Source organism: Panthera uncia (genome assembly GCF_023721935.1).
Source record: "Panthera uncia isolate 11264 chromosome B2 unlocalized genomic scaffold, Puncia_PCG_1.0 HiC_scaffold_24, whole genome shotgun sequence".
Lineage (NCBI taxonomy): Eukaryota > Metazoa > Chordata > Mammalia > Carnivora > Felidae > Panthera > Panthera uncia.
Genome location: NW_026057580.1, coordinates 68,158,287 through 68,177,154, shown reverse-complemented (window position 1 = coordinate 68,177,154; position 18,868 = coordinate 68,158,287). Strand labels below are relative to the sequence as shown.

The 18,868-nt window shown below is 38.5% G+C and overlaps 1 protein-coding gene across 6 annotated transcripts in view; it reads right to left on the bottom strand.

The window, feature by feature from the left end:
- FIG4 (FIG4 phosphoinositide 5-phosphatase) overlaps nucleotides 1-18,868 on the bottom strand; it is a 131,951-nt gene that overhangs the window by 61,741 nt on the left and 51,342 nt on the right. For all 6 annotated transcript variants that reach the window (XM_049654157.1, XM_049654156.1, XM_049654153.1 and 3 more), the window contains 5 exons: nucleotides 17,758-17,874; nucleotides 15,390-15,435; nucleotides 14,578-14,726; nucleotides 13,475-13,641; nucleotides 2,785-2,923 (listed from right to left, as the gene is read on the bottom strand). In XM_049654157.1, the coding sequence (XP_049510114.1) occupies nucleotides 2,785-2,923; nucleotides 13,475-13,641; nucleotides 14,578-14,726; nucleotides 15,390-15,435; nucleotides 17,758-17,874 (618 nt within the window). The remainder of the gene's footprint in view (nucleotides 1-2,784; nucleotides 2,924-13,474; nucleotides 13,642-14,577; nucleotides 14,727-15,389; nucleotides 15,436-17,757; nucleotides 17,875-18,868) is intronic.

The window sequence follows — 18,868 nt, the reverse complement described above, 5'->3', positions numbered from 1 at the left end:
TAAGCATTTATATTACTTCATCTGATGCTCAGAAACATGTACAAGTTAGGACAGTGCTATTATCTCTATTTCACTCATAATGGCAACGGAGTCTTAGACCGGTTATGTAACTTGCCCACAATCACAGGTTTTAACTGGAGGCCATCTCTCCTGAGCCTGAGAGCTTCAGAATCGTGTTTATTCTGTGTCAGACCTAGTACCAAAGAGTTCTCACACATCGAACCCTCAGAATGACCCTGTGAGTTGTGCATGGTCACCTCCATTTGACAGATGAGCAGAAAGGGTTTCCAGAGTTTAAGGAAGAGGTCTAAGGTCGCACATTTGCAGAAATTCTAAATCGGCCCCACCCGACCCTGAAGTCCACACTCTCACCCAGTTGACTGCTTCCGGCTAAACTGTTCCTTTTATCTGAGAGTTATGATACTGACTTAACTGTCACCAAAATAACCAGTATAGGTGGGTGACAACAGAAAGTCCAAAATAAAACAGTGAAATTTACCTTACACACTTTGTAAGTACTGTTTTTGAGCAGTATTTACTGTTGACAACATTACCTGATTTTTGGAATTTTGACATTCTGGAGGAAAAAAAAAAACCCAACAACACAAAAACAGGAGACCAAACGAACGGAGAGAGGCATGTTATCTACTGTGATAAAACTTTATTTTCAGTGGCAAGCTTGCAGATGATTCTTGCTGAATCATCTAACTAGCTAAATACCTCAGTCAAGACACATTTCTCTCCATTCTCTCTGCAACCTCAGTTTCCTTTTTTTTTTTTAATAGAAAATGGGGATATAACAGCAGCTTCCTTTGTTGCCATAAATAAGCTCCACCACTGTCTGTCTTAGTGATCAGTTATGTAACTCGAGGTGAGCAAGTCGTTTAAGGTGCACTTGTTATACACTAGCTAATTTCTGCAGGAGAAAATTGAGTGTTGGTTGTTCCCAAGTTGTATGTTAATCGCTTTAATACTGGAGGGGCCCCTGGGTGGCTCAGTCAGCGGTAAGCATCTGACTCTGGCTCATCCATGATCTCTCAGGTTTGTGGGTTCAAGCCCTCTGTCGGGCTATGCACTGATAGCTGGGAGCCTGGAGCCTGCTTCAGATTCTGTGACTTCCTCTCTCTCTGTCACCCTCTTGTGCTCCCTCTCTCTCAAAAATAAATAAATATTTTTTAAAAAGAGCTTTAATACTTGGGGTGCCTGGTGGCTCAGTTGGTTAAGCGTCAGACTTCGGCTCAGATCATGATCTCACAGTTCATGAGTTTGAGTCCCGCATTGGGCTCTGTGCTAACAGCTTGGAGCCTGGAGCCTGCTTCAGATTCTGTTTCTCCCTCTCTCTCTCTCCCCCTCCCTGTGCTCGTGCTCTGTCTCTCTCTCTCTCTCAAAACTAAATACAATATTTAAAAAATCTTTAAAAAAAGCTTTAATACTTGAAGGTAATATAAAATTCGGAAAATCACCCACATATACCCATAGTGAATTGCGTCACCAAAGCTAAATACAGGTATTTACACTCATCTCTCACCAAATCAACACAATTAGTTCCAAATTTTTTGTTTATCAGCAAAAATTCAGAGGCAATCATTTATTAATAGTAAATTTAATGCTTCATTTATAGGGAAAGTAAGCTCAAATAATACGTTGGTTATTCCACTAATATGCACTTACAGGAACAAATCTGGGAAACAGAAATTCTGACACATCCCTAATATTTTAAACATTCCTGAAGCAACACAGAATTTGGTAATAACTGCAACATCAGCACTTGCTAATTCACCAGTTGTTTGTGGTCTGGTCACACAGACAGACTGGCAGTGACCCCTGTAGTGTTTGGGAGGCACTGTTGCACAAAGTAAGAGCTATATTGAACCGATGCTGTAAGAGAAAGGCATGATGAGAGAACTTGATATTGTAGGCCCCTGAGCAGAACGCACCAGTCTCCAACCTCATATGTGTGAATTGTCTTGCTCATGTGGCAAAATGGACTATATTAGTACATGACGCCTCAATCACAACCACTAAACAGTCTTCTCATTAAACCCTCACAATGACTCTGTGAGGTATGTCCCATCATTTACATTTGCAGATGAGGAAAATGAGACTGGGAGAAGTTAAATAACTAATCGTAGGTCACATGATGACAGAGAGTCAACCTGACCCTGAGGCCACACCACACAGTGTCCTATCAAAACACATCAGGTAAACACTTCATTTCTTTTGAGAATATTAGTATCAATTTAACTGTCATCAAAATAACCCAAAATGGCTAATGAATCTAGAAAGCCCTGAGTAAAAGGGGTGATGAGAGTAGTATCTGTCACTAGAGTCACTATTCTGGTTTCCTGTCTTCACCAGAATCACCCAAGAGCTGGTTATGCTTCCTGAAGGGAAGAGCACTGGAACATTCGAACTCTGGAATTCCAAAGTGATGTTCACTTGAAAACCAAAGATTGACTCCCCACATGTGAGGGTTCTTCAGAGTTCCCCATCTGTAGGAAGCACTCGGAAATAATGTTGATAGTTTGCTTTAGTGGAACTACAACTTACATTCAATGATGAAGTTCTGAAACTTTCTATCTTACGAAAAATGCAAACCACCAATTATTAATGACAAGTTCCCAAAACTACCATCAGGACACCAACAATACTGAATTCCTCATGGCAAACATGTAGTAAGACTGACTACTTTAGCCTATGTGATTATTTCTCAAAAATGAAAGTATCTTATATTCAAAGTAACATCAAATCTGAGTTTACATAAAATACTAGGACGAAAAATACCTTCTTCTTGTTGGTAAAAGTCTCATCGTATTTTTATGATGCAAGTAAAAATCTGTTGGGAGTTCCCAGAGATGAGGTTTCCCTTCAGTGGGATGAAAAACTCCCAGGAAGAGATTAATGGAATCTTGTCTATCAGCATCTAAAAAGCAAAAATAGGCATTTCAGGAAATCCGCTACTGAGATATACAACTCAGGAGAATGTTTTCTCAGGAGGATAAAGGGTACAACTGTGATTTCATAACACATACCTTTGAAAACAACAGTATTTATACTCCAAAAGTCATACACATACCCCAAATCTAAAATAGTCACCAAGATTTTGAGCAGAATTAAAATCTTGCTTCAAAATGCTTCATGTTTGTTCCATCCCTTTCATAATATGGAGGAGACGGAACACAAACTGCTTCTTGAATTTTGAGAGACTCTTAAAAATCTTTAAGAACCGCCATAATACCACAGTGATTTTATTTTTAGGATAAGAACATATTTTCGCTATTCGTTATTCTACCTCAAACAAATACATCTTCATTTTATTACAAAGACAAGGAGAGATGTCAGAAACAAACAAGATGGCTCAACTCCTATCCATATTCTGTTGCACAACTTTGAACAAGTTAGTTTGCACAGTTTCCACTTTTAATCCTTGAAAAGGTATCTACTCTTTCTTTAGTACCGACAACGTTTACAACATTTTCTGTCCCCCTCAGTTGTGGGCCTGGCCCATTCCCTCCTGTGTTTGATAATGAAGGCAGAGTGGGCACATAGATAACAGCCTCATTCTAACTATTCAACCACCCCCAAATTACTAACTTACGTATACATATATATTGTGTTTCCTTCCTTTCCTAATTATATTTTGATAAAAATGATGATAAGCATGAAAGGGTCTCATGAAGCACCCTTCCCATTCTGCACTGGCGTCCTTCATTCTTTCCCCTCATTTCCTTCTTTCCATTCTTGTCTCGGAGCCCTGTATATTCAAGTTTGGGGCAGGCAGCCACAATATAAATAATAACCTCTTTCTGAAAATGAGCACAGAACTAAAGACAGCCCAGTAGAAAGGGCTGCTTTTGAAACAAGATAACATTACCATAAAATCAATCTTCCAACAGCTACAGTGAACACAGATATTTCTGAAATTAGCAACACTGTTCTCATGGACTGTTTGGTCATTTCAGCAAAAGCAACAAATGAAATATGGTACATCAAACATGTATTCCAGTATTTTGACAGGAAGTGTTCCATTAAAGCAGCATTTACCTTTCAGGCCAAAAGTAATATATAAAAGGGATGCGTTCATATGCTGAATATATTTGGAGACTTTTTGCCACTTTTGAGAGAAAACAAGTATTAAATGATGCAGACATTACCACCCCAATTTGCACCCTCTTTACACAGTACAAAAGTAAACAAGCTGCTTTTATAGTAATTACATTCTTTATGCTTCCTGAATAGCCTTGATGGCACTTAATAACTCATACTATGCAGGACCTCAAAATATCTTAATACTATCTAGAGAAGCTTTCCATTTTTCAGCTGCGTTTTCAAGGAGTCTTTCATTTTTTAAACCAGATAGTTGCTTCAATTTTTAGCAAGTATGATAAAATGTGAGATGTGAGAAACATAACCAAATAAAAGATATGTCTTCAAAGGATCATAATGAAGACTTGTTGAATGTGCTGCCGTTGCTATAACTTAAAATATATCTATGGTGTACATGGTCCCTGAGGACTCCAAGGCCAGTTTAATGAGCCTGAGGTTCTTTTCCTGCCTACTTTTGACTGCAAATAAGACAATCACCCTCAGGAAGACAGTAATACTTTGGATATGGATAAGGGCTTAAAACAGGTAGGTTCTCTGTAGTTGTAGACAACAAGAGGACAATGATTACCTATTTTTGTACTCAATCATGCTTTAAAGGAAAAAAGAGTAATACTCCATTCAAACTCCACTCAAACAGCTAAACACTAACCAGTTTATTATGTATGTATGAAACAGATGATGCTTGAATATAACAATCCTTTTTAATTATTTTTAATTAGTGAAAAATTATTTTGGAACTAGAATATTTATTATGCTAATACTAAATTAAGTTTGTAATGAAGTAGCCTCTGAAATCAGTAATGGAAAGGAATGTTATTCAATAAATAGTACTGTTTAATTATTGCAGAGGAGGGGACAATAAAATTAGATCCCTACTTCATACTATTTATTGAAATAAATACCAATTAAATGTGAGAAAGACAGAGATCAACACTCGAATAGAAAAAGAGAAACATGCAATTTTCAAAAGAAACAGAAATGGACAATGAACATACTAACATTCAACTTTACTAGTTATCCAACAAATATAAATTAAAACAATATACGATTTCTTACCTATTTAAGGTGGCAAATAGTTGTCAAAATGGGCACTCCCATACTCTGCTTAGGGAACATTAACTGCTCAACGGTATCCATTCTCTAAGGCAATTTGGCAACACAGATAATTCCTTGCTTTCTGAAAGTTTGCATTATGCCTCTTGGCTTAGGAAAGACCTACATTAGTGCCTGTTAATGCTAACAGAAAAATCTGAAGAGGATTTTAACTTTTATGAAAATAGCTGTTACTAACGTAGGACTTTCCTAAAAGCAAAGTGGTGTAACTCAGACTTCTGGAAAGTGGGGGATACTCTTCACTTTATGCCATTTCAGCTTACCAAAGTTTTCACAGGAACATTCTACTTTCCCTGAAATATCTATAGTCTCTGACCTGATATGCTTCTGGAACTTTCCTAACATCAAAAATATGCCAAAAAAGAGTGTATGTTTAAAAGGAAACTAAATGCAAAGTAATAGCAACTAAGTTACGATGTTTCTAAATGATAGACTGCCATAAGGCTGCTAAAAATCATGTTGTAGAAGAATATTTAAGGTCATAAAGATTACTCACATTATCTAAAAGGGCAAATGCAGAATATAAATATTACATGTATGGAAGAGTCATGTTCTCCTAAATGTGAACAAGTGGCTATCTTTGGAAGGTAAAGATTATACGATTTTATTGTGAGCTATTCTGTACTTTCTATAATTACTTTCATAATTAAAAAAAAAGAACTACCATTCATTCACTCATCCAAGAACCTATATGTTCCACACCGGGGAAACAGTAATATATAATACTCTGGCTCCAGGTGGGGTTCACATTCCAATTGGCAAATAAAAATATACACAAGTAAATAATGTATAAGGTACATTCAAGGGATGTAAGTTCTATGAAGACACTGAACGAGAGCAATATGGGAGCGAAGGGAGGGGACAGAGCCACTTAGATTGGGTAGTCAGGGCAGGGGTAGAGGCTGAAATGTCTGAGGAAGTCACATTTGAACTGTAAAAATGAGAAAGAGGTGGTCACACAAAGCTTTGGGGGCTTTGTGCTCAAGCAGAACAGACACAAAGGCCTGCTGGGGTAACAAACTGGGCAGCTCCGGGAATAAAGAGAAGGCCAGAGAGGGTGGAGGGCAGTGGACCAGGGAAACAGCCAAATTAGAGACAAAAGGCACCAGGTCACACAAGGCCTCGTAGGTTACAGTAGAGAGTTTTATTTTATCTTAAAGAGGGAAGTGATACTGTCTGACTTCAGTTTTGAAAAGATCCCTCTGGCTGCTATTTACAGCAGGGGCAGAAGCAGGGAGGCAGGAGGTGGATCAGGAGCTAAAACAGTTGTTCAGACTGCTTGCACCAGCATGGCAGCAGTCAGGATGAAACACAGCAGAAGGATTTACAATATATTCTGGAGGTTGAGATGAGAGTTGCCTAGAGATGGGGCTGGGGCGGGGGGAGGGGGAGATAAGTAAGGAAAATAAAAGGAATCGGGGATGATTCCTAGGTTTCTGAACTGAGCAATGGGTGCTGAAGTGGAAAAACCAAGTGGAGAAACACATTTGAGTCAGTCTCAAAAATGATCACTTGAGATTCTTACTGGATACCTGTGGTAGTTAGTGCATTTTTCACAGAGCTAGAACAAGCAATCCTAAAATTTGTATGGAACTACAAAAGACCCCAAATAGCCAAAGTAATGTTGAAAAAGAAAACCAAAATGGGAGGCATCACAATTCTGGACTTCAAGCTGTATTACAAAGCTGTAATCATCAAGACAGTTTTGGTACTGGCACAAAAACACATACATTGATCAATGTAACAGAATACAGAACCCAGAAATTGACCCACAAACACATGGTTAACTAATTTTCAACAAAGCAGGAAAGAATCTCCAATGGAAAAAAAAACAGTCTCTTCAGCAAATGGTGCTGGGAAAACTGGACAGCGACATGAAAAAGAATGAAACTGGACCACTTTCTTACAACATACACAAAAATAAATTCAAAATGGATGAAAGACCTAAATGTAAGACAGGAAACCATCAAACTCCTAGAGGAGAACATTCGCAGCAACCTCTTTGACCTCGGCCACACCAGCTTCTCACAAGACACATCACCAGAGGCAAGGTACACCAAAGCAAAAATGAACTATTAGGACTTCCTCAAGATAAAAAGCTCTGCACAGCAAAGGAAACAATCAACGAAACTAAAAGGCAACCAACAGAATGGGAGAAGATATTTGCAAATGACGTATGGATAAAGGGCTAGTCTCCAAAATCTATAAAGAACTTATCAAACTCCACACCCCAAAAACAAATAATCCCATGAAGAAATGGGCAGAAGGCATGAAAAGACACTTTTCAAAAGAAGACATCCAGAGGGCCAACAGACACATGAAAAGATGTTCAACATCGCTCATCATCAGAGAAATACAAATCAAAACCATGATGAGAGTCCACCTGACACCTATCAGAATGGCTAAAATGAACAACACAAGAAACAACAGGTATTAGGGAGGATGTGGAGAAAAGGAAACCTTCTTGTACTGTTGATGGGAATGTACACTGGTGCAGCTACTCGAGAGAATAATATGGGGGTTCCTCAAAAAATTAAAAGTAGAACTACCTTATAACCCAGCAATTGCACTATTAGTTATTTACCCACAGGATAAAAATACATATTCAAAGGGGTACATGCACCCCAATGTTTATATTTATAGCAGCATTATCAACAATAGCCAAACTATGGAGAGAACACAAATGTCTATCAACTGATGAGTGGATAAAGAAGATGCAGTAGAGGCGCCTGGGTGGCTCAGTCGGTTAAGCGTCCGACTTCGGCTCAGGTCATGATCTCACGGTCCGTGGGTTCGAGCCCTGCATCGGGCTCTGTGCTGACGGCTCAGAGCCTGGAGCCTGTTTCGGATTCTGTGTCTCCCTCTCTCTCTGACCCTCCCCCGTTCATGCTCTGTCTCTCTCTGTCTCAAAAATAAATAAACATTAAAAAAAAAAAATTAAAAAAAAAAGAAGATGCAGTATATGTAGACGATGGAATATTACTCGGCAATCAAAAAGAATGAAATCTTGCCATTTGCAACAATGTGGATGGAACTAGAGTGTATTATGAGAAGTGAAATAAGTCAGTCAAAGACAAATCCATATGATTTCACTTCTATGCGGAATTTAAGAAACAAAACAGATGAACATATAGGAAGGGGGAAAAAGAGGACAGAGGGGAAACAAACCACAAGAGACTCTTAATGATAGAGAACGAACTGAGGGTTGATGGAGGGAGATGAGTGGGAGATGAGCTAGATGGATAATGGGTATTAAGGAGGGCACTTGCTGGGATGAGCACTGGGTGTTGTATGTAAGTGATGAATCACTGAATTCTACTCCTGAAACCAATATCTGCACTGTATGTTAACTAAAATTTAAATGATAAATAAATAATTAATTTTTAAAAAGATATCCATGGTAGTAAGAAATCTGGCCCACAAGACCTTTTTCTCTCTAGTGTCACACACATAAATATTTTATATCACATGGCAAAGGGGACTTTGCAGATGTAACTGAGGTTACTAATCATTGACTTCAAGATAGGGCAACTATCCTGTATTGTACATGGGTGGGTCCACTGTAATCACAAAAATCCTTCAAAGGCAGAAAAGGAGAGTAGAAAGGAAGGCAGAAAGATTAGAAGCACAAGAAGGATTCAGTGTATGGTTGCTAGCTCTGAAGACGGAGTAGGCCACAAGTCAAGGAAGGCAAGGAGCCTTTGGGAGCTGAGAATGACCCCAGCCAACAGCCAGCAAGGACACAGGGACGTCAGTCCTTTAACTGCATGGGATTCTGCCATCAACCTGGATGAAGGTGGAAGCCTCCAGGTAAGAGCCCAGGTTCCCGACACTGACTGAATCTTGGCTTCATTTGACTTCATCACCTTCATTTTTACTTCAGCCTTGTGACACCCTAGGTGGGTAACACAGCTGAGTAATTCTGTGCCCAGACTTCTGGCCCACAGAAACTATGAGATAATAAATGGGTGTTGTTTTAAGGCACTAATTTTATGGTAATTTGTTACAGAACCTACAGAAACTTCATACAACATTCAAGAAGAGATGTTAGCTAGGTCAGCTTTTAGATAAACAAGTCTGGGACTCAACAGAGAAGTCAAAGGTTAGAGATACAAAGGTGAGTGTCAAATGCATGGTACTTAAGAGCTGAATGAGATGCCCCTAAGGTAAAAGTGCAGAAAGAAAAGAAGAGGGTTTAGAAATGGGGCAGGAAACATCAATAGGGAGACTCAGTGAGATATTACACAGGTGAGTTTCAAGAAAGAGGGACTGGTCAACTGTGAGCAAAGCTGGTGACAGGCCCCATAAGATAAAGGCAGAAAAGTGACCATTGGCTTGGCAATATGGAGACTCCTGGTGATTCTGAAAAGTACAGGTTCAGTGGCATGATAGAGAGGATGCCCAGTGGAACAGGTAGAGAGAACAGGATACAAGAGGAAACAGGCAGGCAGATAACTAGAGAGGTTTTGCTTAGGAATGCAAAGGAAAAGGACTGTGGACTGAGGATGGAAGGAAAAGTCAAAAGGAAAATACCAAGGAGTGCTTTCGTGCTAATGGAAATGAAGCAGTAGAGAGGGGGAAACGGATTATGTGCAGCAATGAAAGCTACAGGGAAAGCATGAAGGGATGGGATTCAAAGCATGACAGAGGGGTTAAACTGAGAGTACTTAGTTGCAACTTTTTCTTCTGCCAAGTTTAACTGCTTTGGTTGCAGGAAAGGTGAATAGTTATTGTTATTTAAAATGTTATTAAAACAAAAATTATTGCTAAGTATCTTCTTCCTGCTATAGCCAAACACAGCTTATTCACTCTAAACCTCAGAAGGATCACCTTAGAAGGCTATCTCACTAGTCTTGATAAACTAAAATGTTCTCCCTCGTATGCCCCTGTTCCAGTGGTGAGCAGAAAGGGAAAGAAACTGTCCCACTACTTTACAGCACTATCATAATGCTGTGTGGTGCCATCTCCATGTGTTTTCCAAGTATGGTAGGCTTTGTGGTCTTTACTTTGTGAACTTTTCTTTTTTTTAAATCTGTTTGAGAAGGATCTGATTCTCCCCTATGCATGCATGCACACACATACATACACACACAATAATTATAAATTACACGTGTGTGCCTGTCTGTATGTATTTATGCATGTGTACAGATCTGTTAACTGCTGAAGGTATCATATATCTTCTCTTTCTTTCTTATAATAGGATTTATTTTATTTATTTTTCTTTTGGGGGAGAGAGAGAGTACATGCACGCAAGTGGGGGAGGGGCAGAGGGAGAGGGAGGGAGAAAATCTCAAGTAGGCTCCATGCCCAGCACAGAACCTGACATGGGACTCAATCCCACAACTGTGAGATTATGACCTGGGGTGAAATCAAGAGTTGGACATTAAACAGGCAGCTTAACCATTTCACCGGCCACTTAACTGACTGAGCCACCCACCCTCTTATAATAGGATTTAAATTCAACAAGCTTCAGCGAAAAAATTCAGCTTACCAAAGTAAATGTAAAAAAAAAAAAATAAAATAAAATTTAGAAGGAGCTTAACAAGGTCCTTCAGACAGTTATAATTATAAAGCTCTTCCTAACACCTGAAGGGAGTATCTAGGTATCTCTTCTTTCCTTATTGGCATCCTCCAACTGCTGATGTAACCAGCTATGTTGGAAACCAAAGGTACTTCTTAAAGACAAAGCTCAGAGCATGCTAATATGTGAAGCTTCAGAACAATTTTTAAAATGAGCCTGAAAGAGACTCAGGTGGGTTGCCCATATAGCATCAATCTGTCTACACAAACTAACAATAAAATTCCTAACAACCTAGGGCAACAAATAAACAAATGGGACTACATCAAACTAAAAAGCTTTTGCACAGTGAAGGAAACCATCAACAAATGAAAAGATAATCTACTGAATGGGAGAAGATATCTGCAAATGATATACCCAATAAGGGGATAATATTCAAAATATATAAAGAACTCACACAGTTCAATATAAAAAAAACAAAACAATTGATTAAAAACAAACAAACAATTGGGGCACCTGGGTGGCTCAGTCGGTTAAGTGCCCAACTCTTTGATCTCAGCTCAGGTCATGATCTCATGGTTTGTGAGTCTGAACCCCACACTGGGCTCTGTGCTGACAGCGTGGAGCCTGCTTGGGATTCTCTCCCTCCACCCTCCTTCCCCATCTCTCTCTCTGCGCCTACTCCACTTGTTCTCTATCTCTCAAAATAAATAAATAAACTGAAAAAAGAAAACTGATTAAAAAATGGGCAGAGGACCTGAAGAGAAACTTCTCCAAAGAAGGCATATAGATGGCCAAGAGACACATGAAAAGATAACATCACGAATCACTAGGGAATGAAAATCAAAACCACAATGAAATATCACTTCACATCTGTCAGAATGGCTATTATCAAAAAGACAACAAGTAACAAGTGTTGGCCAGGAATCAGAGAAAAGGGAATCCTTGTGCACTGTTAGTGTGAATGTAAAATGGTGCAGCCACTATGGAAAACAGTGCAAAGGTTCCTCAGCAAATTAAAACAAGAACTACCATATGATTTGGCAATTCCACTTCTAGGTATTTATTCAAAGAAAACAAAAACACTGATTCAAAAAGACGCACCCCTATGTTCACTGGAGCATCACATACAATAGCCAAGATAGTGAAGTTGAGCTTTCTTTCATATGTTTGGAATCCATTGCATTTTTTTCCCTACGAACTGTACATTTCATTTGCCTATTTTTTTCTCTTAAACTGTTGGTCTCTTTATTTTGGCTTATTACATCTAAAGGAAATACTGGCTCTTTATATCTAAAGGAAATTAGCATTTGATGGTAGGTTTCAAAATTCTCCATAGCTTATCTTTTGACTTAATTTGCTGTTTGTCTGTCTACATAAATTTTTTTGGTAATGAGAGGAAAAAAATTCCTAACAACTTAATTTCAAGCATCTTCCTGCCCACCCCAGAGGAATAACGTAAGGAAGTTAAGTTTTGTAAAGTTATCTTGAGTGCTTTAAAGAGAATGGTTCTATAAATATATTGTCCTAACATAATATCCACTGTATTTTTAAAATAAGTTGTACACCCCAACGACACCATGCTTCTCAAAATAAAGTCTGTTTTAGCCACATTATTCATAAAATAATTGCTTTCATAGTAGTTCTTCTCACAGTTGTGGACAATTTTGTCTTATCTTTCCACGACCATTTTCTATCTTTTAATAGTACTCCTTGCTTTTTAAATAATGTACAGCTACACATTCATTCTCTCTGTCCCCCAGTCTTATTAAAAAACACTTTACTTGGTCCTTATATATCAATAATCATTCCCATTATAGGGACAATGATAACAGAGTACAGAAGAGTGGATGCTCCCTTTCCATCAGAACAGTTTTCAACCTTTTCCATGGTAACCCACCCCCAGAGAGATAGGAACATATTGGCACACTACTTACACAAGTGTTACAGGTTGAACTGTGTCCCCCCAAAAGATATGGTAAAGCCGTAAGCCCTGGGACCTGTGAATGTGACCTTATTTGGAAGTTGAGTCTGCAGATATGATCCAGTTAAGATGCAGTCACTCTAGGGGCACCTAGGTGGCTCAGTTGGTTAAGTGACCTTCGTTGGCTCAGGTCATGATCTCATGGCTTGTGAGTTCGAGCCCCGCGTGGGGCTCTGTGCTGACAGCTCAGAGCCTGGAGCCTGCTTTGGATTCTGTGTCTCCCTCTCTCTCTGCCCCTCCCCCACTCACACTCTGTCTCTCTCTCAAAAATAAACATTAAAAATTAAAAAAAAAAAAACACGCAGTCACTCTAGAGTAGGGCAGCCCATAATCCACTATGACTAGTGTCCCTACAAGAAGAGAGGGACTCACAGGGAAAGTGCCATGAAGACACAGACACAAGGGGAAAATGCCAGGCAATGTCAGAGGCAGAAATTAAAGTGCCGTACTTGCAAGCCACGGATCACCAGCAATCATCAGAAGCTAAGAAGCAAGTTAGGATTCTCCCCTGGAGCCTCCAGGGAGAAGGAGCACGGCCCTGCTCATACCCTGATTTTGGACTTCTAGCCTCCAGAACTGTGAGACAACAAATCTGTTGTTGAGCACCTTCAAAATGAGATTCTATTTTATTTAAACTTTCAAAATATTTAATTTTGATTTCACTTAGCCAGATTGCTTAAAAAAGGAAAATGCATAAGAAGAAAAATGCACATCAGGTAAAGTTGTAGAAATGCTTATTATTCCAGAATTACCTGAAAAAGCATTGCTGTAATATCTAGACAGGGTCTGCATGATGTCTTTTGAGTGCTGGGTCCATGGTGCTATCTTTCTGTAGGTTTTGACACGGTGAACAAGTTGAGAACCACCATACTGAAGGGACAGGGTATCCCCATGATCTTCATAGAGTTCCTCAAATAACCTAAACCAAAGAAAAACAAACATTAAAAAATTTTACCGAAAGTGTTACACACGCTCTTCACTTAGCCACCTTTGAATTCCTAAAAGCCTTTCAAGTAGACTCTTGATGATAAATGTACGTGCAAAATATACACTATAGTAATAATCTAAAAAGTAACAAAATCAAAGAAAACACTGAAAAGGAAGTAAGGGCACCAAAAACGTAACCCACCAAAGCCAGACCACGGTGGTTCTAACCTTATTGAAAGACTTCTAACATTTTTCATCTTTCTAATTGATTTTTCAGATCAATTTATCTCCCACAACAGAATTTTCTGCCTTTCTGGGACAGACAAACCATATTCTTTCCTAAAAACACGTTTGAAACTCGTATTTCTTCACGTGCCTGTTAAGATTTTCAGTGCAGCGGTATCTGTGGATTTGGCCATTTGGAAGCTGATCTCTTTGCTCAACAGAGCCTTTATGACTCCATCAGATGACCAATAACAACCATCATTGTATTTTCAAGAAACAGCACTTCACGCAGTGCCATGGATCCAATGAGCAATGAAGACACAGTAATCCTTAATGAAGAATCAATCTTTTATATGCCTTATATTTTTGATTCCAAATGTACGAAGTCACATTACTTTTTCTTTCTAATGCAGTCTGAATTTATTTTTTTTTTAAAACCACTAGTCTGTATTTATCTAAAGCACTTTGGATTTATCTAAAGAGCATAGTGTTTACTAATAATTAACACCAACAAAAAATAAAAACCATGGCAATAACACACAGGTCTTTAATAAAAGTATTTATTACAGAATTAATTTGAATAGTTTTAGCAACATAATTTTTGAGAAGCTAAATGAAGAAACGAGTCCATAGAATTCCTTATTACTAACCAGTTTTGCTTTCTGTCATTACCAGCAGTCAAAAGGCAGAAAAGAAGATTTACCTAACTGCATCTGTATCAAACTGTAGATTAGGCTTGTCGATCAGTCCCAAGGAGTACAGCTGATAAGCCAAAGCACATTTTCCCACCATAAACTGTGCCGTGTTGGTGCGGTCTAAACAGTCCACACAGTTGGTTCGAAGAACACCAGTCTAAAGAGAAATACCTTAAGACTTTCCAACCATTATTCAGTGACCAAAACTGCTTCTATCCCACTTTAGATTTCTTTTCTTAAAAAGCAGAAGAAAAGCTGTAGGCAGGGTATTATTCCTGCACAAATAATGAAGAACATTATAAAAGGTTACATTTGCTGCTCACTTAATATTGCTGCAATGGCATTGTTATACCTTCTAGTCTATATTTGAATTTTCTTTTTGAGTTTAAGATAAAACAGATAACTAACATTTTCCACATGTACCGATTAGTAAAATATGTTGCTTTTTCCATGATAGATCTTTTATTGTAGAAACCAAATATTCAGTGGTTGGGGCCTTATTTTTATTAAAGCATGATTAATATATATGGTGATTGTATCTGGGTCATTTTCCAAAGTGATTCGAATTTATTCTTTTCCCATTTGTTTATGTTTCAATTTCCAATAATAAAAATTATAATGTTTAAGAAAAAATCCACAGGCCATTATTATTTTAGTTTCACATCATTTGTAAGAGTTAAACACTAGCAGTAAGGCTTTTAAAAATCCTGATTAATAATTTTGCATTAAATAAGAAGTATATCTCTCTCCACAACTACTTTCAGAAAACATCATGCACTGCGAATACAGATTCTATTCACTATTAATATAATATCTATACCTGCAGGCGACCAGTGGGAATCACACATCCTCCTAGTTCATTCCACCTGTGTTTAAAAATAGATGCTTTAAAAAAATTTTAATAGCATAATCTATATTCATTTTTGGTACTAGCTCTTTATAAAGAATCAAAGTAATAGGGCTGAATGCACCAGAATGACCAGCTGATTCTGCTTACTTTCATTCTTTCTGGTAAGTGAATATGCAAATAACCAAGATGGAATGCTATCCCTGCTCTCCCTCCTCACGGAGAACCCAGGGAAACCCAGGAAAGAAGCAACTTAACTTGCCCCAGTGTCGCACAACTCAGGCATTTATCACCCATGTTCAACCAAAATCCCTGTTGCATTAATTTAAGCCTATTTCCTCTTTGGTCTCTACAGACATGAATAGTAATTGCAGGGGATCTTTCTAATAAAATCTTCCAAGCCTTATCCTCCTTCCCTCAGTGTTGAGATTCTCCACCTCCTCTAGCTTTATTTCATGGAGTTTTGTTGCATACCTTTGGTTGTTTTTGCAGACTTCCTTATTATTTTCCCTCCTTCTTATTTTCTCCATGTGCTAATGAATGCCTGGGGGTATGTTCTAAGTACTATATAATGAAATTGCTATTTTATTTTAATTATTTAAAATATTATAATTATTTAAAACATTTTAATTTCTTAAGAATTAAATTTTAATTTAAAAATTTATTAATTTTAATTATTATTTTTAATTATTAAAAAAAAAATTTTAAGTTTGAGAGAGACAGAGACAGTGTGACCGGGGGAGGGGCAGAGAGAGAGAGGTAGAGAGAGAGAATCCCAAGCAGGCTCTATACTGTTGAGCCTGGACCTGGGGCTAAAACTCATGAAACCATGAGATTGTAACCTGAGTCAAAACCAAGAGTCGGACATTTCACCAACTGAGCCACCCGGGGAACCCCCAAGATATTTTAATTATTTAAAAGAAGGTGCAGTACAGAAAAGAGTTAACAGGTCTGACTGCTTTCCTCAGAAAGGCCTGCTAACACAGTTGGTCCTTGGCTGGCATCTGGAAACTTGTGTTCCCATTCCCCGACAGACAAGAGTGCCTCACTGTACCTAAACTGTCTGTAGAGACAATATGGTTTTGCTGAACAACCTCTTTCCTTACGGGAGTCAGGAATTTTGGTATGTGTCAAGCAGAGCCGTCTAGGGGACCAGCCTCCAATAAAACACCCTGGCGCTGAGTATTTAATAATCTTCTCTGATTGGCAACATTTCACACATGCTGTGACAACAGGTTGCAGGGGGAGTTAAGCATGTTCTGTGTGACTCCATTAAGAGAGAACTTTGAAAGTTTCACCTATTTCCTCCGGACTTTGCCACATATGCCTTTTCCCTTTGCGAATTTTGCTTTGTATCCTTTGACGTTAATAAATCACAGCCATGAGTACAACAATATGCTGAATGCTTTGACATTTCCTTATGAATCAAGGATCCTGGGGATGGTCTTGAGGACCACCATCACAGATATCCCAAAATTCAAACTGTAAAAAAAGGATGCTTTCTTTTATTATTTTTTTGTCTATTTATTTTTGAGGGAGAGAGAGACAGAGACAGAGAGACAGAGTGTGACCGGGGAGGGACAGAGAGAGAGAGACACACACACACAGAATTGGAAGTAGGCTGCAGGATCTGAGCTGTCAGCACAGAGCCCAACATGGGGTTCGAACTCACTCACGAACTGTGAGATCATGACTTAAGCCAAAGTTGGACACCTAACTGACTGAGCCACCCAGGCACCCCAGAAAAGGATGATTTCTAAAGATATACACACGACAGTTGGTTTTTGCTCTGTGCGGTTTTTTGGTTTTTTCCATTATAATTAACTTTGTTAGCTGAAAATAAAATGCTGGGAAGGTATAACATTAGTTCATTAAAAGACACATAAAACAGGATCCTTGATCTGAAGAAGCTCACAAAGTAGTAATGAAGAAAGGTTTGTGAACAATAACTATAATACAGTGATAAACATGATTTTCATAAAAATGTCATAGGAAAAAATTTACATTTCATAAATGTATTTAGTCTATGGAAAAAAATTCCTGCCCTTAATGCTGAAAAATAGAATTCATTGCAGAAAATTTTACTTGGCAGAAACATCTGATGTAATGTTTATTCCATGAATAAGAGACATTCTGTGGCTTCCATCAGAAGTCTATACAACTGCCAGAGGAAATCCCATGCCGATAGTGAAAGTTCATTCCACAATCACATGAGTAGCTTGTCTTGTCTCCCCAAAGAAATAAATTCATCCATCTTTCAAGTAATACAAACGGCTCATATTTACAATATTTTTATCCACAAGAGCAAAATTCTTGATTTAAGTTTTTACACCATACATACTTTTCATCTGGCCGCAAAATGCTACAGTAAGAATCAGGGCGGTTTACAAAGAACCCAGTTTTCTTCACCACACTTTCTGCAATCACATTCAGTCGATCAAGAACATTACACAGCTTGCTGAGGAGAGAAGGAAGAATGAGAAAAGTGAGAAGAGACAAGTCTAATGTATACTTATCTTTGCATCAGAAGCAAATAAAGTCTACAGTAATGATAGGGATTTAAGGTTTTTGTTTTTTTTTAATATGAAATTTATTGTCAAATTGGTTTCCATACAACACCCAGTGCTCATCTCAACAGGTGCCCTCCTCAATACCCATCACCCACCCTCCCCTCCCTCCCACCCCCCCATCAACCCTCAGTTTATTCTCAGTTTTTAAGAGTCTCTTATGGTTTGGCTCCCTCCCTCTCTAACTTTTTTTTTTCTTCCCCTCTCCCATGGTCTTCTGTCAACTGATGAATGGATAAAGAAATTGTGGTTTATATACATAATGGAATACTACTTGGCAATGAGAAAGAATGAAATATGGCCTTTTGTAGCAACGTGGATGGATCTGGAGAGTGTTGTGCTAAGTGAAATGAGTCACAAAGAGAAAGACAGATGGGGCGCCTGGGTGGCTCAGTCGGTTAAGCGGCCGACTTTGGCTCAGGTCATGATCTCGCGGTCTGTGAGTTCGAGCCCCGTGTCGGGCTCTGTGCTGACAGCTCAGACCCTGGAGCCTGTTTCAGATTCTGTGTCTCCGTCTCTCTGACCCTGCCCTGTTCATGCTTTGTCTCTCTCTGTCTCAAAAATAAATAAACGTTAAAAAAAAATTTTTTTTTTTAATTAAAAATAAAGAGAAAGACAGATACCATATGTTTTCACTCTTATGTGGATCCTGGGATTTAAGTTTTAAAATGTCCGGTTTGTATTCAACAGGAACATTGTAACAATTAATTTCTGCAATATAATGTGTGTTCAATAACTAGCAAGATTTGGTGCAAGAGACATGAAGGGCCTGTATCAACTCTTGGCAAGCCTTAATCTTGGCACATTACACCCCCAGGAGAGCTTCTCCTAAAGCCTTTCGCTACTTAAGAGTCAAATCAGTCAAGTCAATAGGCATTCATAAAA